This window comes from Ornithorhynchus anatinus, chromosome 10, assembly GCF_004115215.2.
Source record: "Ornithorhynchus anatinus isolate Pmale09 chromosome 10, mOrnAna1.pri.v4, whole genome shotgun sequence".
NCBI classification, from domain to species: domain Eukaryota; kingdom Metazoa; phylum Chordata; class Mammalia; order Monotremata; family Ornithorhynchidae; genus Ornithorhynchus; species Ornithorhynchus anatinus.
In genome coordinates this window covers 48,571,343-48,592,577 of record NC_041737.1, presented here as the reverse complement: position 1 = coordinate 48,592,577, position 21,235 = coordinate 48,571,343, and the positions used below count along the sequence as shown (strand labels likewise).

The 21,235-nt window shown below is 50.8% G+C and overlaps 1 protein-coding gene across 2 annotated transcripts in view; it reads left to right on the top strand.

Annotated features, from left to right (window-relative positions):
- Window positions 1–21,235, top strand: part of PLXNA4 (plexin A4) — a 309,259-nt gene that overhangs the window by 57,924 nt on the left and 230,100 nt on the right. For both annotated transcript variants that reach the window (XM_029073007.2, XM_029073008.2), the window contains exon 3: window positions 3,883–4,065. In XM_029073007.2, the coding sequence (XP_028928840.1) occupies window positions 3,883–4,065 (183 nt within the window). The remainder of the gene's footprint in view (window positions 1–3,882; window positions 4,066–21,235) is intronic.

The window sequence follows — 21,235 nt, the reverse complement described above, 5'->3', positions numbered from 1 at the left end:
GTTGCCGAATTGTACTTTCCAAGCGTTTAGTACCGCGCGCTCTGCGCACAGTAATTTCTCAATCAATAGACTGAATGGAAGATTGAAGGAAGGGGCCAGGTCAAACAAGGGCTCTCTTAGATGCCCTAGAAGCCCCATTTCCTCTCCCTTCACCATCATTTCCCTTGTCTATTGAACCATCCTTTTGCAGTGGTTACCAGTAGCTGGGGGAGGGACGGAGAGGGAAGGAAGGGGGGGAAGTAGGAGGGGCAGAAGGCGGTGGCAGGGCACGTGGCTGCCCAGTTGGTTGCAGGTAATCAGGGGCGGAGCAGGCCCAGCTGTGGGCACTTGCAGGCAGCCGCTCCTCCCATCTCCCCGTGGATGCTCAAGGAAGCCCGTGGGAATTAGGAGCACTTCTCACTTGTGGACCCAGCAGTGCCCCCGGGTAGGTGGATTTCTCCCCCCCTCGCTACCTTCTTCTCCCTTACCCAACCAACCATGAAGGCTGACCAGCTTGGGGCTCTCTGTCCTGGGGATCAGGTGGGCAGGGAGCTGGCCTGAGGGGGATGGGCTGGCCGGGGGAGGGGGTGGGGACTTGCCGCTCTGGGGGTGACTGCCTGGGGTTCAGCTGGTTGGGGTGGGGAGGGGGGATTTTCTACCCTGGGGGTGAGTGGAAGGGACTGGGTGGGGGAGATGGGGGAAATTGCTATCTGGGGGTGACTGGAGGGGGCTGAGCTGGTGGGCAAAGGAAGACTTGCTATCTTGGGGTTGACTGCAGGGGGCTGAGCAGGCAGGGGGTGGGGGGAACTTGCTATCCTGGGGGTCCCTGGAATGGGACTGAGCTGGTGGGGGTTTATTCGTACATTCAGTCGTATTAAGTGCTTACTGTGTACTAAGCACTTGGAAAAGTACAATACAGCAGGAGTGGGGGTGGGGGGGACTCCCTATCCTGGGGGTGACTGCAGCGGGCTGAGCTGGTCGGGGGTGGGGGGAACTTGCTATCCTGAAGGTCCCTGGAAGGGGCTGAGCTGGTGGGGGTTCATTCATTCGATCATATTTATTAAGCACTTACTGTGTGCAGAGCTCTGTACTAAGTGCTGTTGAAATCTGGGCTGTCCCATATTAAACGGGATAACTGGACACCATGATAAGCAGCACAGTGTAGGGAAAGAGCAAGGCCTGGGAGTCGGAGGATCTGGGCTCTAATGTCAGTTCTGCCACATCCCTTCTGTGTGACTTGGGCAAGTCACTTAACTTCTCTATGCCTGTTCCCTCATTTGCAAAATGGGGATTCAATTCCTGTTCTCCCTCCTACTTAAACTGTAAGCCCCATGTGGGACCTGATTTTCTTGCAGCTACCATAGCACTTAGTACAGTGCTTGGCACATAGTAAGTGCTTAACGAATACTACAGTTAGGACGGTGCTCCTTTCCCGTCCTCCCTTTACCCCTCTCTCACCTTGCCACCCTTCCCCTCTGTTCCCCTCCTTTTCTGGTACTCTCCCCAGTGCAATCAGATTTCCATTCCTCTTTCTTAGAGAGGAGAAGTGGGGAGCGAGAGGGGAAAGAGTAAAACAGGCTGCCTCCCAGGACTTTTGTTTGCTCTTTTTAATGAACTGAACCTTTACTGGATTCCCATCCCATGTCAGGTGCTGGGGATGGAGTCCTTGCCCTTTAAGAAATGACTTTTCTCCTACAGGACTAAGGTGCCAAAATACATTGCCCACTCCTACCATACCTCATGGATCTTCCACCTCAGCCTAGCCTGCACGCTTTACTCTTACTTCCTGTGCCCCGATGTTGTCTACCTTGCCACCGACCCCTTTCCCACATCCTCCCCTCATCCTGGAACTCCCTTCCCCTCCAGATACTCCAGGCCACCAGTCTCTCCATCAAGGTCATATCTCCTCCAAGAAGCCTTCCCAGATTAAGCCCTGTTTTCCCGAGCTTCCTCTACCTTCTTCATCATCTACGTACTTAGATCTGTGACCTTTGGGTATTGGATATTCACCCCTCCCTCAGCCCCACAGCACTTATGTACATATCTTTAAATTATATATTTTAAATTGCTTATATTAATGTCTGTTTCTCTCTCTAGACTGTAAACTGGTTGTGGGCAGGAACGTGTCTGCTTATTCTGTTGTATTGCACTCCTCCAAGAATTTAGAACAGTGCTCTGCACTTAGTAAGCATTCAGTAAATACCATTGATTGATTAATTGAGGAGAAATAGTGTGGCCTATTGGATAGGGCACAGGTCTGGGAGGCAGAAGGACCTGAGTTCTGATCCCAGCTCTGCCACTTGTCTGCTGTGTGACCTTGGGCAAGTCACTTCACTTCTCTTTGCCTTAGTTACTTCATTTTTAAAATGATTGTGAGCTCCATGTGGGACATGGACTGTGTCCAACTTGATTAGGTTTTGTCTACCCCATCACTTTGTCCAGTACCTGGTGCATAGTAGTGCTTAACAATAACCATAAAAAAAGGTAGGGACAGGCTGTTGGATTTGTGGGAGGGGGTGCGTCTCCCTCTGGAAGCTGGGCAGATTGCTGCACGATGTGTTGCACACTGAGAAAAGGTCTCCTTGTTCCTTCTCCTAAGCCAGCCTGGCTCCTGGGGCTCTCTGAAATCTGGGCCACACTATCATCAGGGTTTTTTCCCCAGGACTCTGAACCAGAAATTTAAGGGTAAAGCGGGATCGACTGAGGACCCCGAGGGTCCCTGCCAAGTGGCTGTTGCCTGGTGCCGGAGCGGGTGAGGTCACGGAGAGGGACGTGCCAGGACTCTCGCCCGCTCGGTCACGTCTTGGATCCGGGGGCTGGGATGCCTCCTCTTCCGCCTGAGGCTGGAGCCCGGTGGCTCCTGATTTCCAGGAAAGAAGGCGCTTTGCTTTGAGGGGTTTGGAAAGCTGTGAGCTGGCTAGCATCACACTACTTGGCTTGGCAGGATCTCTCTCTTGCTGTTCTCCAGACGCTTTTTCCTTTGGCTGAATTTAAGCCTTTTAAAAAAAATGGCACCTTGTATTTTCTCTCACACCTTTCTTCAAGGAGCTCAAAGCCTTTTACAGACATGAGCTCATTGGTCCTTAAGATATCGCCTTCAGAAGGCAGGGTTGCTCTGCTCATTTTTACAGTCCTGGAAACAGAAGCTCAGAGAGGTTAAGTGCCTTGCCTGAGGTCACACAGCTCCCCCTTACCAGGGAGAGGAATATAACCCTGACTTCCTGAGAACAGAGAGGTCTATCTGCCAAGAGGCAGAGTTTAGTACAAGCTGAGCCTCAGGTGCACTTTGCTTTCCTTGGGCTGACATCTGTCAGTTCCCCAGTGATTGACATGCATCAGTACCACTGTACAAGAAGCGTAAGGGGTGTACAAATGGGAAGGCGAAGGGTAAGACTGTAATCACTCGAGACAGTAAGCCCGTTATGGGCAGAGAACATGCCTGCTAATTTTGTCGAATTGTACTTTCCCAAGCACTTATTACAGTGCTCTGCACATAGTAAGCACTTACTAAATATCATTGGTGACTGAGCACTTTGGGAAGAACGGTAGGATTAGAACCCAGGACTCCTGCCTCCCAGACTCCTCCCATTTAGCTGTGTCCTTGGGCTTTCTGGGAGCCAGTTTTGACTTCTCAAGCCCCAGATACTGACTTACCGGTCCAAACTAAGACCAGAGAGCCCAGGGGGCGGTAACCGCTGAGAAGATACTTGGGTTGAGAAGCAGAGAGGGGGTATCTATGATCTGACCGTCATGATCTAATTATTTTGTATCTATTGCAATGTGTAGAACGGTGCTTGGCATATAGTAAGCACTTAAGGAATGCGACGATGATGATGATGATTATTTCTGTGGTCTGGGTTGTTCTTTGACTCTCCCGTCTCTGTTTCCTGTCTGCCCCGTCAGCTCCTGACCATTGACGACAACTTCTGTGGCCTGGATATGAATGCCCCCTTGGGCGTTTCGGAGATGGTGTGGGGCCTGCCCATCTTCACGGAGGATGGAGACCGCATGACCTCGGTCATCGCCTATGTCTACAAGAACCACTCGCTGGCCTTCGTGGGTACCAAGAGTGGGAAGCTGAAGAAGGTAAGGGAGCCCTGGGCAGTCCAGGCTGTTGACTCTAAGTGACAGTGGATATGGACCGGGGAGGGTGAAGTGGGATAACTGAAACGTGAGCATCCTCGGTGTCTGGAAGTGCTTTTTCTCTCAGAGGTCATCGCGGTTACGGAGAGAAAGGCTTGATCCCTTCCTGGAATGGTGAGGGAGGCCCTGGGGCTGGTGGACAGCCTGTCTGCAGTGACATGGGTCTGAGCTGAGCAGGAGCTGAGGCTTTATGGCGGCTGGTCAAGCTCCCCGGCCACTCCAGCCTCCCAGTAGGTGTGGAAAAGGACCTTGTGGAAGTGTGTAGCGGTGGTCTGGCCCCAGCCAGGGGCCTTGTGTGTGCTCCAGGAGAGCTGTTCCTTTCTGAGCGATCCTCTGTCGCTGGAACCCCTGAATGACAATGCTCTCTGGCCCAACGGTGCTGGGGCCCGGAGAGGATGATTATGCTGAGGGTAGAGAAGACAGTGAAGGAGGAGATGCAGGAACAGGTTTTAAAAAAAAAATCCAGTGGCTTTTCACAATGCAGCTGGGATTAGAGTGGTTTCCTGGCAACTGGGTTCACTCGTGGTTGATGTCCACCACTGCCTGGCTGGAGCCCAGGTGAGGGTTTCATCTGGAAAGGAGATGAGGCCCTGGTGGCTTGGGATCGATGGTGGGTCCAGTCCCCGCGCTGAAGCCAGTGGCCTCTGACCCCGAGGACTCTGGGAAGGGTTCAACTTGAGAACCGGGTAGGGAGACGGGACCTGCTCTGGGCCAGAGGAAGGAAAGCAAATCGAGGATCCGTTGGGGGTTATGGGAATGGGAAGGTGCATAGCTCACGTTGGTATTTGTGGTCTGTGACTGGAGGAGAGCCTGAACTACCTACTGGACCACCACCCATGCCGAATCCTCTGGGGCTATGGGCAGCCCATGGAGAGAGCATCACCGGCTTTACGACAGGTCAACAGGCCCCCTGGCCCCATGGGACGGATCTCAGGCTACCCAAACGTGAGGCTTCCAATTGGCCTCAGAGGGACCAGGCATAAGTAGATGCCCCATTTATAACTAAGACTCTCTAGGACTGCTCTTTTCCCTTTCCCCCCACAGCTCAACCAGGGTCCCAACAATGGCCTCAACATAGCCCCAGTCCTGGCCTTAGGGGTCAGGCTCCTCTTAGCTTGGACATCCCATGCGGTAGTGAATCAGAGCTGCCTTGGGCCAATCTGAGACCTCAAGCGGTCCGAGAATATCCCAGATCATCAAGGGGCTGGGATGGGCCCTTTACAGTTGTCCAGATCACTAAGCTTGATAACTTGACTCTGTTCACAAGCTGCCCTGGGTGTTTTCACCCTGGCTCTGGTCGCTGCCACCCTGCACCCTGCTGGGAGGGCATCTATAATGGCACCCAATGCACACTGTAGGAGTTGTTCCATATAATCTCCACTGCCCCATAAATCACCCCCCACCTCCCACAAGATGATTTCAAAAGTATTTTGTGACCACTTGTATGCACCATGAATATTTATGTACATGTGGATGGATAACTCTCTGTTCCACCAGAATGTCAGTAGTTTAGTTTCTGGCTGTTGATTTCTCCCCAGAGTGTAAACTCCAAGAGTGTAAGAGTGCAGGCTAAGAAAGCGCTTCGTGTTTCTAAGTGTTTAGTGCAGGGCACTGCACTCAGGTGCTTAAAACCATTCCTCCTACTTCCTGCTAAAATTCTGACAACTGTTCGGGGATCTCTAGAAATGTTTTGTACAAGCTGCTCCCAAGACGCGGTGGAGTTGATAAGTCCAGGTGGGAGAACATATTGAACATGACACAGCTCCAAGTTACCTTTACTCTCGCTCTATTTGGGGTCTGAACTATCCCCGAGGTGCCCTTGGAGAAAGGCGTTCTGGGAACACCAGGAGGCCATTCCTGTTCCACCGGTGATGCAGTGTAGCACTGTGGTGCCGCCGGGCTTCCCGTGGTCACCAGCCCAGGCCTCGTTGCGGTATCTGCATGGTCAGTGGCCGAGAAGGTTAATTTTCTTTACTTCCTCTATTGATGTACAGGTCGCGACCCTGGAGCCAGGCTAGTTGGGGAAGTGGGAGATGCCAACCGAAAAACTAAACAAAAAACCGAATTGATCCCCGGGCAGGGGACCGGCTTTAGGGCTGGGACATGAGAAAAAATGTATGCTATAGGAAGTGCGTAGACTTCGTTTCACTAAATCCCCCTCCTGCAGAAGTAGTTCCAGGAATCAGCCAGACTCTCTGGGCAGTGCTTTAAATCTTATAGTCCATTAGGGATCCATTTGGGGCTCTGGAGCTGTAGCCTATTAGAATGGACGGGCCCTCAGTCTTGAAGGAGCTCATGCCCTGTGTGCCCAGTTAACGTCCTGCGCTGAGTCTCCCTGAACAATGAGTCTGGCTGCTTCTTTTCCTTGGAAGTCTTGCTCTTTTGCCATCTACTATGTTAATGTAAAGATCTGACCAGCTTCAGGACTGTCTGACCAATCACCTTGGCACCCTAGGTGAGAAGCAGCGGAAGGATGGGAGAGTCGGGGTGGGGAGGTCGGGTTTCGGTTTTAGGGAAGAAGAGGAAACCTGGCTAATAATGATGGTATTTGTTAAGCACTTACTATGTGCAAAGCACTGTTCTAAGCACTGGGATAGATACAGGATTATCAGGTTGTCCCACGTGGGGCTCACAGTCTTAATCCCCATTTTCCAGATGAGGTAACTGAGGCACAGAGAAGTGAAGTGACTTGCCCATAGTCACACAGCTTACAAGTGGCAGAGCCAGGATTAGAATCCACGATCTCTGACTCCCAAGCCCGGGCTCTTTCTACTAAGTCATGCTGCTGCAAACAAAGCCAACCCCAAGGTTGACTGGTTGGGGCTTCCATCTGTCAACCTGCCTCTCCTCTCCTGAGCTCCTGTGGTTTGGTCTTTTCCACCAACCCCGTGTACCATATTGGCCCTGTTCCGCTGCTCCCCTTCCCACCCCAACACCACTCTCCCATCATTCAGCAGGGCCTTTAGATTAGGACCAGAGGCCTGGGCAAGAGCTCCTTGATCCAGCTAACCAGCTTACCAGAGTTTAGGGTTTCTGCAGATCAGGGGAGGGGAGGATGTCTGCTGGATCTACCTAAGGTCAGAAAAACAATATCCAGAGTCAGGAGGTGGGTCAGAGCCCAGCACTTTGGCAAAAATGGAGCTTTGTGTTATAACTGTGCACGACTTGGGCATGACAGTGGGCACTCACTTTGCCCCCTGGATATATGTGTATTTGTGTGTTGACGGGAGACGGGCTCGGTTTGACTTCTGGATGACAGGGAAGGGAGGGGAGGCTGCAAAGGAGGGAAAAAGGGAGGCTCCCTGACCCGGCAGCAAACTTTCTACTCTACTGACTCCCAGCCTTTCTCACAGCTCTGCTCAATGCTACCCGGCTCCTGTGCAGACTCAGCACAGCAGACAAGGAAGACGCTGAGCTGGGAACGGAAAGCCAGCCCGCTGGGTGTGTTATTTGAAATAATAAAAAATAAAATGGGGTGAGGGTTTTTCTTTTTTTAAACAATAGGAATGTTTTCCCTTCTCCCTCTGCCCCTTCTCTCCTCCTCCCCCTCCTCCCTCGAAATAGCTCTCAGAGACTATCAGGCCCCAAATCACTCATGGGCAGAGGACCAGGCTTGTCCAGTTGGAGCGTGAGGAAGGTTTTCAGGAAGTTTTGAGAGCCGCAGGATCCAGGGAACAATGAAAACCGCTCAGCAGCCATAACGATCGAGTCGGCTGCTCTGAACCCTGCAATTATCGCCCGTGTTGGAACATGAGCTTTTGAGAACTTCCTTGTGAAGTGATGGGCAGTCTTGGGGTTGGGACCGTGAGCAGGAGTGGGCAATGTGAGGTCCTGGGTCTCGGGACTTGAGTTTGTATATTTTGGAGTGGTGGGGGCAGAAGGAGAATGGCATCCAAGGTCTCATTCCCATGGAGGCAGAGCTGTTGACTCTTCTCAGGCATGCGTTCAAGTCATTTTCAACCTTCTTTGGGTCACACTTTCACAACTAAAACCATGCATGGAGAAGATGGACAGATCTGTGGGCCTTAGTTGTTTAACACAGGGTGCATCTTAAACGGGACCACTGAGGCCTATTTAGCAGCCACGCACCCTCTGGGCCTGCATCCCACCGTATAGTTTTAGACCGTTGGGTACAAATCTGCAGTGGCTCCGACAGGTTATGACACCCGCTGACCCTCCTCCTCTGCGTTGGGTGGTTCGGTGATCTGTATGTGCGATCTTGAGTATGGGATCCATCCAGCTCTGGGACAGTGAGGAGTCAGGTTGCTGGGTGTGGCTGAGTGTGCAGGAGTGTGTGGGGAGACCATCTTCTCGCCCGACCAGAAGAAAGACCTCCAGTTGCCAAGGGTGGGGGAGGGGGTCACCCCTTCCATGCCCTGATTCCTACCCTGCCATTTTTGGGTCACGTATCCCAGCAAGCAGTGGGTCTCATGACTGAAGTCAGTTAGGATGGTTCACAAGGCCTTTCCTGTTTAAGTGGCAGGAAACATGAAAGTCAACTGGTGGGTTGTCTCATGCTCTCTTGACCTTCTGAGATGGTAGTTGGCTTTTTGGGGCAATGCCCACCAGCCCAGGCAAATTAGGAACCAATCTTGTTAAGGTTTGAGAATCAGCGTGGCTTACTGGATAGAGAATGGGGCTTGAGTCAGAGGGACCTGGGGTCTAATCCTGGCTTCACCACACGTCTGCTGTGTGACCTTTGGCAGTCATTTCACTTCTCTGGGCCTCAGTTACCTCATCTGTAAAAAAAAAAAAAAAAAAAGGAGAATAAGATTGTGAGCCCCCAATGGGACATGGACTATATTCAAACTAATGAGCTTGTACCCACCGCAGCACTTAGAACAGCGCCTGGCACATAGTAAGCATTTAACAAATACTATAAAAAAATTCAAACCCTTCTGAAAGCTCTTTTATCCTCTTTGGAAAGAGCCCCGGGGAAGCTCCCACTCGCAATCTCTTCACCCTTAGAGCCTAGAGGTTCTCCCTTGAGTCGAACTCTAATCATCCTGCTGCAATTTTAAAGCCTGTTTCCTCACGTTGACTCCAGCGGAGGTAGAGAGCCATGCCTCTTGATAATATTCTTTCCATAAACTAGTCCTCTAACTTCCTCCTGGGATGCTCTGGAGAGGTGGGAATTGGTGTGAGAATGCATATGTGTGTTTGTGTGTGCATGCACCTGGCAGAACCCTATAAACACCCATACATCTGGAAACACAAGCTTCCAATACAGGTGTGTTCACTCTCGGACTAGGGGTGTCAGAGCACGCGGTGGTCACTAAGGGTTGGTAGTTGGGGTTGGGGCTCCCTGTGGAAAACTGGCGCCCACCAGAACTTGATCTGTGGCCGGATGAGGAAAGCGAGTGAGCCTTTCCAGAGCCCTCCTGTTCAAGCCATTCCCTGTCTTGTTCGGGTGCCCTGGGGAGAATCTAAGACTCCGGGAGGCAGTGAAAAGTGCTCTGAAGCCTATCAATCTATTTACTGAGTGCTTACTGTGTGCAGAACACTCTACTAAATGCTTGGGAGAGTAGAATACAACAGAATTAGCAGCCACATTCCCTGCCCGTAAGGTGCTTACAGTCCTCAGTAAAAAGTCCCTTAAGAAGCACTGATTCTTTTGACTCTTCCCAAAGTGCTTTTTGCCAGCCTGCTTGAATCAAGGAGATGGTTTGGGAGAAGTTTTGCCAATTTGGGATTTATTGATATGTGTACCATTTTTTTAATTGAATCATTACATTTATTTCTATATAGAAAGATCCAGCTCATAAATTAGATGCAGAGACATAAAATCTGGGGAAGTACCGCTGAAACACCCCAAATCAAACGATACAGTTCCGGCTGATACACAAATGTCAGACACGCCAAAGGAATTTATCCAGTGACACATGCAATTGAAGTAAAATATTGTGCTTTACAAGAACATATCATTAAAATGAAAACTAGCAGCATATCAGAAGTCTGGCCATGTAACCAAGACAACAAAGAGGTAAAGAGAGAAAGACATGATAAGCAAGAGGAGGAGGAGAAGGGAAGGGGTGTCAGACCCGGGCCACAAGTGAACTCTGTCCACATGTGCTGCTGTGTTATGTTGTAAATTGATTTTTTAAAAATGGTTTTCTTGATCATTTTCAATAGTTGTGGTATTTGTTAAAGACTAAGATAATCAGGTTGGACACTGTTCTTGTCCCATATGGGGCTCATGGTCTAAGTAGGAGGGAGAACAAGTATTGCATCCTCATCTTACAGAGAAAGAAATAGAGGCACAGAGAAGTCAAATGAGTTACTCAAGGTCACACAGCAGGGAAGAAGCGGCAGAGCCGGCAACAGGTTCCAGCAGTTGAGACTGCTAGTCCTCATTGGCCTAAGTCGCCGTGAGCCTTAGGGATCCAGGGAACAAAGAAAAGGGATTGGAAAGGTGACATTTCCTCCGTCGCCCAGGGTCCTTCCTTGCACCTCCCTCCCATCCTCTTCTCTGGGAAATTAGCACCACGTCATCTAATCTGTGTAACTCTGACTCGGTCACTTCTGCTTTCCAACGATGACCGAGTGGAGCAATTTAGCTGTCAAATGCTCCAACTAATGCCCAGATGGACAGCGCTTTGGCAAAGCTGGAGCGGCCTCTTCCCCTTCCTTGTGCTGGGGAAATTTGTCTCCCAGTTGCTTTTTTAAGTGCCTCTTGCATCTGCCTTTAATTTTAATGCCTCTTGCCAGCTGACCTCCCTTCCCGGCAGCCTGCCTAAGTGCGATTCCCATAATTAGCTTAGCTATAATTTAATCCTCCTCCTTGGGTTTGATTATTGTCGAGGGGCTCGGGTCCAGAGGCAACAGAAGGAGATCCTCTACTTCTCTGGTCCTTGAGTGACTTAGGCCTTTGCTCCCTTTCTCTGTCAAAGTTGGCTGAGGGGAGGAAAAACCAGTTGATAAGGGGGGGGCGGGCAGACATATCCTGGACCCGTGAAAGGAAACCTGGGCCATGAAGCCACGGGACCTGAGTTCTGCCCCCAGCTGCTGACTTGCGTGGTGCTGAATGGCCGTTGTCTTTTCTGGGCCTCAGCTTCCCCATTTGAGAAATGAGGATAATCCTTCTTCCTCCCTTCTCTGTAGGACCCATTGGGTCACGAGGAGGGTGTGGGTTTGCAAAGTGCTTTGGGATCCTCAGGTGGAGGACATATTCTACCCGCTCCCTCCGGTCAGCCATCCTCTCCTTCCGGCCATTTAGTGGCTGCACAGGAGTCCCAGCAAGGTGCCACAAGGAGCCTCTCATGGCTGAGGGCCCTTGTCCACTGGGGAAAATGTTACCCTGGAACTGCTCTTCGTTTCCCCGATAAAGTTGGGGCTCTGGAACTCTTTCCTGGAGGAAGTACAGAAGGCTGGGTGGGCTGCACTGTAGTATCTGAGCGCTAGAGTCCTTTGGGACCAGCCACTCTGATGACACCCCTCGTGCTACCGGAGGCCCAGTGTAGTAAGCTTGCTGTTAGCAGAGAACGTGTCCATTACACTGTAGTCTCCCAACCATTTAGTGCTCTGCACAGAGTAATCACTCAGTAAATACGATTGATTGACCGAATCTGGCTTCCAGGCCTGGTTGTACCGTCAATGTGATAATGACTTTGGATGGTTGCTTCCCACCTCAGTTTCTCTTTCTGTGAACTGGGGAGGTGCACTTAAGTCCCATCTCCTGCCTGTTGGGGGTTGTTATGAGGATCCTATGATGTGATGTATGTGAAGGGTAACTTAAGCTGCTAAGAAGACAGAGGTTGGAGAAGCCCAGGGGAATAATACTGAGAATTTCAGAATCTCTTTGCAAGATCAGTGCCTAATTCGAACTCTGACTTATGCACACCGACTCCCTCCTCAAGGAAGTGGTGTCGCCATCCCAGATCATTACTGAAGGGAACAGCCAGGTCCGAACAGGTGTGTCTGTGTGTGTTTGCTGAGAGGGAGGCCCGTGAAGGTGTCCTACCTTCAATAAAGGTCAGCTCTTTCTTCTAATGAATTGCCTGGAGTCCCAGCAGGATGGAGGAGGGACAGAAGGGAGCCTGGGGAGGGAGAGCGATGTAATTGGTACATGAACCTGGGAAACGGAACTTGGGTCAGAACGAAGAAAAATGTGTTGTTGACTGAGGAAAACAGAGCTTTTCTCCGTGTCCCCTCCTGCAGGCCAGAAAACAAGGTCTTTGATTTATAAGCTAATTTTTAATTAAAAAGACAGGCAGGAGGGGTAAGAAATCTCATTTTGCTTTTTGTAGAATGAATCGCTCACAGTCTGAGCTAATTTTGCATCTCCCCCCAAATGCCCAAATGCTGCCTGTGTGTGTGTTTGTGATTTGAAGTCATCCTGCTGCTCTGATGTTGACCCTTATTAGAGGTGTTTTTTCCCACCACTGCCTGCATCTCTCCATTCTGTACGCTACTGAGCAGATGTAATAATAATAATGTTGGTATTTGTTAAGCGCTTACTATGTGCAGAGCACTGTTCTAAGCGCTGGGGTGGATACAGGGTAATCAGGTTGTCCCGTGTGAGGCTCACAGTGTTAATCCCCATTTTACAGATGAGGTAACTGAGGCACAGAGAAGTTAAGTGACTTGCCCACAGTCACACAGCTGCCAAGTGGCAGAGCCGGGTTTCAAACCCATGACCTCTGACTCCCAAGCCCGTGCTCTTTCCAATCCCGCCTCGGCCACTTGTCAGCTGTGTGACTTCGGGCAAGTCACTTGACTTCTCGGTGCCTCAGTTACCTCGTCTGTAAAATGGGGATTAAGACCGTGAGCCCCACGTGGGACAACCTCATTCCCCTGTATCCCCCCCAGCGCTTAGAACAGTGCTCTGCACATAGTAAGCACTTAACAAATACCAACATTATGAGCCATGCTGCTACTGTGCCAATCTGCTTATTGGTATCGGTTTTTGGAGTTCCTCCTACAGGCTTTCCAGGTGGTTTGTAGGAGTAAAAGTTTTTCTTTTTGGAATGACGGAGTTTATACAAACGAGAGCAAAAGGGCTTTCTTTAGTGGGAGGGTGGCAGGATTGGATTTCTAGTCTTCCATTTAGCCATCTTGGTTTCCCCCTGCACTCCCCCATTGCCTTCTGTTAGTATTTTCTGAGCCTTCCCCCATCCCATAATATGCCCTAGTGGTTTATTCATTCATTCAATAGTATTTATTGAGAGCTTACTATTTGAGGTCGCTTGCCTCATCTATGATACCTTTGAGTGTTGGTCTCCCCGAATAGATCACAAACCCCCCGAGGGCAGGAACTGTGGCCACTTTATCGTTTTCTCCCGGGGCTTATCTCTGAGTGCTGTGCCCAGTCAGTGCACAATAAATGCCCCTGATTGATAGATGAACGACTTAATACATCAGATGCACCGGGCTAGAGGAACCTCCATGGCGTTATTTATATTAATGTCTGTCTCCCCCTAAGGACTTGTAAGCTCACTGTGGGCAGGGAACATGTCTACCAATTCTACTGTACTCTCCCAAGCACTTAGCACAGCACACTGCACATAGTTAAGTGCTCAATAAATACCACTGATTGATTGCCACCGGAACAGACAGGGGTGAAGGTGAGTTCTCTTGTTTAATCTTGACCCGACATTCAGAATTCCTTGCGTCAAGATCTGCAGGGACAAGAAGTCCCAGCAGGCAGATTCTGTTATCGTTTATAGGCCTTAGTGAAGTTATCCGGGTGAGATTTAGCATAAGAAATAAGCAAGTACCCTACAGTCATTTTCCGTGGTGATTACTTAGAGTCTTTCAGTGAGAAGGTGGGGCAGAGCCCATTTCCGGAAGAGCTGGTCAGGTGGGCTCCGTGGCCTGTTACCACTCCGCAGGGTGATATCACTGGGGCTAAATTTACCGTGGGTGACAGCCTCGTGCTCCGCGCCAGAAGCGCTCTGGTGGCAGACGGCTAAGTAACCGATTTTAGCTTCCTCTCCTCTGCAACCCTGCTGTGGCTGGAGCTCCCGTCACCACTCCCACCACCATCACCTATTGAACGGGGCTACCATTTGCCCGACCCCTTCTTCTGCTTGCCTTTCCACCAGTCTCTCTGCTGCTCACCCCACATCTGGCTCCCACCCTCTCCCCTAACCTGCACCGGCGGTTTAAAGGACAGTACAGAATCCTGGCAAAGACACTCATCAGTTGAACAGTCAATGTTATTTATTAAGCGCTTCCTGGGAGATCCCGAGGTCTCAGTCTGGCTCTGACCTTCTGACCCTTCAGGTTTGTTCTTGCATCTTTAAAACACTCCTTGCCTCTTGGCAAGGAATGGACGGGTGGATAGCAGGATAGATGGACAGTAAGAGCCTCGTGGGGGACGGGCACTATGTCCGCTCTGATAACCTGATATCTGCCTTAGTGCTTGCACATAGTAAGTGCTTAACAGAGTGCAATTATTATTGCTCTTATTAATAGTTATTGCATTATTAAGTGCTTTCTACATGTTAAGTACCATTTTAACTGCTGGGTTTGATGCAGTCAGATTGGAAACAGTCCTACTCCCCTATGGGGCTCAGAGTATATTGGTAGTAATTATAATAATTATGGGTTTTTTTAAGCACTTACTATATGTCAAGCACTGTACTAAGCTCTGGGGTAGATAAAGACAGTTCCAGTCCCAAATGGGGCCCATAGTCTAAGGGGGAAGGAGACAGGTATGGAATCCTCATTTTACAGATGAAGAAACTGAGGCAAAGTGAAGTGACTTGCCCAAGGTCACTCAACTGGCAAATTTCAGAGCCTGTGACCCCCAGCCCTGTCTTGTTTCCACTGGCTTGAGCTGCAGTATGGGATGAAAGCAGAACTAAGCACTTGGGAAGGTAGAAGAGCAGTGAAGTACGAGTTCCCTGCCCTGCAGGAGCTTACCATTGAATTAATTCTGTAGTTCCCTGACGAGCCATCGCTGAGATTGTCCACCTGCATTGTGTCATGCTCTGGGACAGTTGAGCCAGAGGGCCGGGCTTCCTGGGGTTTGTATAAGCCAGAGGGGGCCTGGAGTTGGGGGGTAGAGTAGAGGGGAGGAAAGACCAGCAGGGTGGCGGTACTGTGGGAAACAGCCCTTCCTCATCTTCCTTGGAGAAGATTGGAAAGCCAGGGTTCCCACCCCCATTTCTTCTCCCCTCTCTTCCCCCCACCTGCCCGAGCCTGGCCACCCATAGTAGGTGCTCTGTCCCCGGGCCAACACGGCATCAATCGAGGCCTTTTCAGACTGTCGTAGGAGCAGTTGCAGTGACACCGGTTTGAGAGGCACAACTTCCCACATGGAGAACCTTAGATCTCAGTGCCTCTCTCGTGGACAGATTCCCGGGAGAGAGAGTCAGGGAAACTGAGGCACAGAGCATCGACTTATCTGATTGGACCCAGGGAGGGATGGGGCTGGGAGCACCCAACTCAGTCATGTGGTCCCCCTGCAGCCCTGGGGCTCTTGTCACGGAGACAGACTGTGTCCTGGAAAGTTACACGTGTTCCCTCTCACAGGCTGGATTGAAGTCCATGTTCCCTTGCCACTTGTTTTTCGATTTAAAGTATTGATTTCAATTTCATTTAGAACTGGGAAAATGAACCACCAGGCGGCTTCAGCAGATTTTTTTTCGCTTTGAATCAGTGTGTGTGTGTGTGGTGTGTGTGTGTGTGTGTGTGCATGCGTGCACAAAAACACACAAAAAAGAGACTGACCATCTATATATAAAATCACAAATTGATATTGTTGAGGTTGATGATGAGCTCAATTTAACTTTTGAGAGCTCAACACCAGCCTAGTGCCCTTTACCTTTCCCACTGGTCCATGATGGGCCAGACCCCCAGGGCAATGATCTGCCCTAACTGGGTGGAGTGAGACGTTAAAGGGACAAAAACCTTCTGTCCTGCTTGCCCGCATCCGATTCCCACCCAGTACGGCAGAGAAAGGAAGGGTTCTACGATCAAGCGTCGTTCCCTTGGAAAGCTCTGGGCCCGGACCGCAGATGGATGGAGGGAACCCTGGTGGGTCCAGGGATCTGACCCATCCAAGCCCAAGTCACATCTCATGACTTTTGGTCTGGGCAGAAACATTTAACTGCCTTGAGAGGGTTTGTTTTCTGCTGTTCGTCAACTGATTTGGTCCTTTGCTTCTGAACAGAGATCATGAGAGGGAGGGAGGGAAGGAGGGACAGAGGGAAAGGTGGGGGAGAGGGAGAGAGATATGTAGTGGGCAAAGAGGCAAACTGAGAGGCCCTTCCCGAAGGTACTCACCCTGGGCCATCCTGAGTCCTGGAAGAACCAGTAGTGGAGGGCTAGTTGATCCCCAGTGTCAGGCTCACCTGTCCTCAGCCCAAGGCAGCTGCCCAAAAAGGGAATTGCAAACTAAGTGACCACTTGGAATGCTTCCAAGAGCCAGCTGGCCCCAGTCCTCACTCAGCCCCTTCCATTTCCTTAATTATTGTCCCTGGTTGCTGTTCAGTGTCGGAAAATCGAGAGTTGCCACTCCTCTCTCTGTGTGGTAGGAAGTCGTTTGTCTGGAGGGCAACCTTGAAGACAGTGACCGGGCCATGGGCCCAGATCCAGGCATGACTCATCTGGGCCCAGAAGGAAAAACACACATTTTATTGGCTTTACTTTTTGGGTAGCATTAGGGAGGAGGCGGGCTGGTACTTAGCCGCAAAGCTACATCCAAACGTGGGGGCTAGGGCAGCATCGGGGAGCCAGGATAGCAGCGGCTTCTCTGCAGTCGTTACTCTTGCCTTGCTCTTGTTCCTGTTCTCAGCTCACCCCTCTCCCTAGACGAGAACTTGCATAGTCCTTCCAGGACTGATTCCCAGTGCTGTTTTATATATCTCAGCACCACATGCGTTGCTATTTTCATCATGTACTGGAAACTGTTAAACGGGGAGAGATGTTAATTGGTATCATTACCACAAACTGTGTCCTAGTAACATGACAATTCCCGTTGCCATTTAGGCGATGACATGTATTTTATTCCCGCTGTCGACAGCTAACTCGGGTTGACTTTCAAGGATTCCAGCAGTCGTTCAGGTGGGTTTTCTAGGAGCCTCTCGTTCGTTGCTTAGTGTGTACCAGAAGTGTGAGGGCCCAGGAGGAAATGTGATGAATGAGTTCCATTCTAACCCCAGGACCCAGGCCAGAATAATAGTAATTATAGTACTTAAGGACTTGCTATGTGTCCAGCACTCTACTAAGCATGGGGTAGATATAAGATCATCAGGTTGGACTCAGTCCCTGTCCCACACAGGGCTCACGGTCTAAGTAAGAAGGAGAACAGGTAATGATCCCTGTTTAAAGATGAGGAAACTGAGGTACAGAGAAGTTGAGTGACTTGCCCTAGGTCACACAACAGGCATGGCAGAGAGGGGATTAGAATGCAGGTCTTCTGACTCCCAGGTCCTTGCTTTTTCCCTTAGGCCACCCTGCTTCAAGGAAGGAAGTCTGGTCCAGAGAGGCTCTCAGTTTAATGGATGAGGTTTAGCCGAGCTTGGGATACTGCCGGTAGGGAGAGGGTCTTGGAAAACGGTGTTTTGTAAAGCAGCACTTTCTTTCACGGTTTCAGCTGAAGGCAGAGCCTGTCACAGCAGGGATCCCAAAGTCAGGGGGGATGTTCAAGGCTGGTGAAACAAAAATTTAGCAGACTTCTGGCCTCTTCTCCAGAAGAAAGTTTCTCTTTCCTAGAGAAGGAGTGAGAGGACTTGATCCCGGGATAGAGAGTCATGACGGAGCCCTGGATCTAGTCCTTGGGCCTTGGACAACTGTGCACAGTCCAGGGGAGGTTGAAATCGGGGAGGCTGGGGCTGGTCCCTTCAACACTCTGTCTCGGACCACTTTAGGCCGGGGAGGAGAGACCACCATCGCCAGGACCGGGCTTTGCCCAGCACCCGGCTTGTGCAGGAATCCCTGCCCGCTCATTGGGATGCCCGACCCGCTGGCCCAGACCTTCTCCCCAAAGTTCCCTCCCCAGTCTTGGGCACAAGCTTGGGCCCAGTTAGCATTGGCTCAGAATAGGCACTTCGTCCTTGCTGCACGCCTCGTGCCGGGTCAGGCCTCAGCTTCTCGGCCCACGCCGGCCCGGAATCCCGAGGCTGAGCTTCGGTTCCCCCCGCTCTGCTGATTTGGGAGGGTTGGGTCTGGACAACCCCCTTTCCGCCCTCTGGTTATCTCTGTCACCAAGAAGCCGGGAGAGGGGTGATTGGAAGGCACATGGTGCCTATCGCCGAGGCTCTCCAGATTACGTGTGTGCGAGCCGGAAAATTGAATTCATCCTCGTAGCCTGTCTGAGAGTTGGCTCGGGAGGCCAAGCATAAAGGAGGAGGCTGGGTTGGAGACGGAGATCTAGAGAGAACATCCCACCATGGGCCAGCGTCGGAGGGGACCCAGAGCCCAGCGGCCCAGCTGTTCAGGGTTAGAGTGGTTCTTGGGGGAGGCAGCCGGGCGGAAGGAGGACACCTGGGCTAGGTGAAGACTTGCAGGGTCTTGAGAGGCTTTTTACTGCCTGAAACCCCGAGGCACCAGGTGGAAGTGGATTTGTGAATGACCTTATTTATCACGTTCCAGTTCATATCACCGCTGCACCTGGACCATAGGATGGGAAGATGAGAATTTTCACATCCGAATGACCTCTGTGCCCTTGCCACACCCCCGTCCTGGGATTGCACATTTGGCATAGAAACTGTGCCCGCACCATTGAGTGGTTCCTGTCGTTACCATGATTAGAGATGTGACGGGGAAACTGGAGTAACGATAAGGGGGTTGTTGGTTTTTGTTTTGGTTTTTTTTTTTCCATTCGAGCTAATCTGGGGAGTTCTAATGGTCAGTGTCCTGTTCGAAATCAGGCATCGCTGCCATAATTGCTTCCTTCCTAGCCAGTCTGCAGCCCCCTAATGTGTCTTCCAACCAAAAGAATGTCCAAAATCAAATTTACTCTCGGCCACTCACTGCCGTTTGTTTCCTCCTCGGTGCTGCCAGGGAAAGCAGATGGCTCGGCTTCACCTTTGTTTCGGCTCAGTTTTGCTGGCGGGTTCTCCCAAATTACGGATAATGACCAGGAAGGTTTAATTCCAATTCAAAAAGAAAGATCTCTTTCAAAGCGCGTTTCCCTAGAAAACGTAAAATAGAGGTCTAGCCACTCGCAAGACTCAGGAAAACAGCCCCTCTCCACCCATCTTCTTACATGTCCTTTAAATTGGCAGCTGGCTAATCAGGGGCAGAGGTGACCTCTGTTTGTGGTTGGGGTCTGGGCAAGATACCCGGGCCCTGCCCAGTTGATGCCCTTTGCTTTTAGATGCTGGAGTCTGAGGGGATGCTGTTTTACCTTTTCTGACGTACCCTCCTTATAAACCCCCAAGCTCATCTCTGGAAGTGTGTGTGTGTACACACATTCGTATGAATATATATATATATATATATATCATATATGTGTGTGCGTATATATATATGCATATATATATAATATGTATGTGTAGGTATTTTTGTCTGCCAAGCTACATAGTGCACGGCTGTATTTTCAGCCCTCGTTCTTGTAACATTATAGATGTGAAGGGAAAATGAATGCTTTGCATGTTTCCGGAGATGCAATTATGGTAATGTTCCGAGCTTGTTTGTGTTTCCTGTCCCATCCCGTCCTGTAGTCAGTAGCAGGAGCAGCAGCAGCTCTCCAACCTTCCGCTGCGGATAGCCTGGGGTGGGATCTGCTCTAAGCAGACCATACTCAGTAATAATAGTAATAGTAATTACGGTACTTGCCAAGCACTGTTCTAAGCGCTGGAGTAGATACAGGTTAATCAGGTTGGACACAGTTCCGGTCTCACGTGGTGCTTACACTCTTAATCCCCACTTTATAGATGAGGTAACTGAGGCACAGAGAAGTTCATCGACTTGCCCAAGGTCAAGCAGCAGACAAGAGGTGGAGCTGGGATTAGAACCCAGGTCCTTCTGACTCTGAGGCCCATGCTCTATCCACTAGGCCACACTACTTAAAGAGGGTTGTTTGCCTTGTGGTTATGGCCCCCCTCGGGGCAGCTTTTCTGACTTGGCCTGGGTGGTCTACCCTCCTGGAGAAAGGTTGGACACACAGGGAGGCACGTGAACTGGGGAATTAGAGGTCTGGGTTGCTCTTCTGACCCTGGAAGGCAGTGTGACCTCCACCAAGTTACTGTCCTCCTTTGGGACACTGTCTGCCCTTCTGTAACAGAGGGATAATTATTGTCATCTCCTGGACTGACGAAAGGGACTGGATGCGTTCGAAGAGGAAGGCACGGTCCCTGTTGTGACCGCTCTGAGGTGAAAACCTGGTGGGAGCATCAGGCCCCAGGCAGCAGACATAAAGGGAATTCCAGATGGGCCGTGGAACCCATGGGAGGTGAGAACGGGCGTCTGTCCAAACCCACTCAGACTTCCTCTGCCTTGGATGACACCAGGCTGGTTTGTCCAGCTCTGGCCCTATGACCTGTTGTGGCCTTGGATGAAAGCCCAGAAGGCTGAGGCGTCTGCGGCTGTAATGGGTGGAGGCCACGGAGCTCTGTTGATGCAAGAGAGGCCCCGCGGTCTTGTGAATGGAAAGAAATCCAGCCAAGAGCTTGGCTGGGGCACTGGGGACTGAAGAAAGTTTGGGGCGATGTAAGGCTCCTCTGGTGGTCCTGTCTCCTTAGCTTGGAGCTAGTGAGGATTGGGTCATCTGTCAATCAGTGCTACTTACTGAGTGCTTACTATGTGCAGAACACGCAATTGGGAGGGTACAATACAACAAAATTAGCAGACACGTTCCCTGCCCGTATTATTCCCTTACAGTCTAGATTTCTGCAAGAAACCTTGTCGCTTTGAGATCCTCTGAAGTGGTCAAGAGTCCAGTGATTCCCTCCTTTGTGGTCCTTTGAGGTTCAGTCCTGGGATGTATCCGCTCCTCTGCAAGCTTATCTGCATGGGATTAAAGCTCCATAATGAAATTTGTCCCTAGCATGGGCGATTAGCCCCTCCAGTCCCTCTGGCCATGCTCCCCAGGCTCAGCCTCCTGGGTAGACATCCTCAGAGAGCAAAATGAGGGCAATACCCTGACACTCCTGTCACCTGGAAGCCCTGCTTCCCGTTGTCTCAGGGCTCTGGGAGCTGAGGGAGGGGGTGGTGAGGCTGA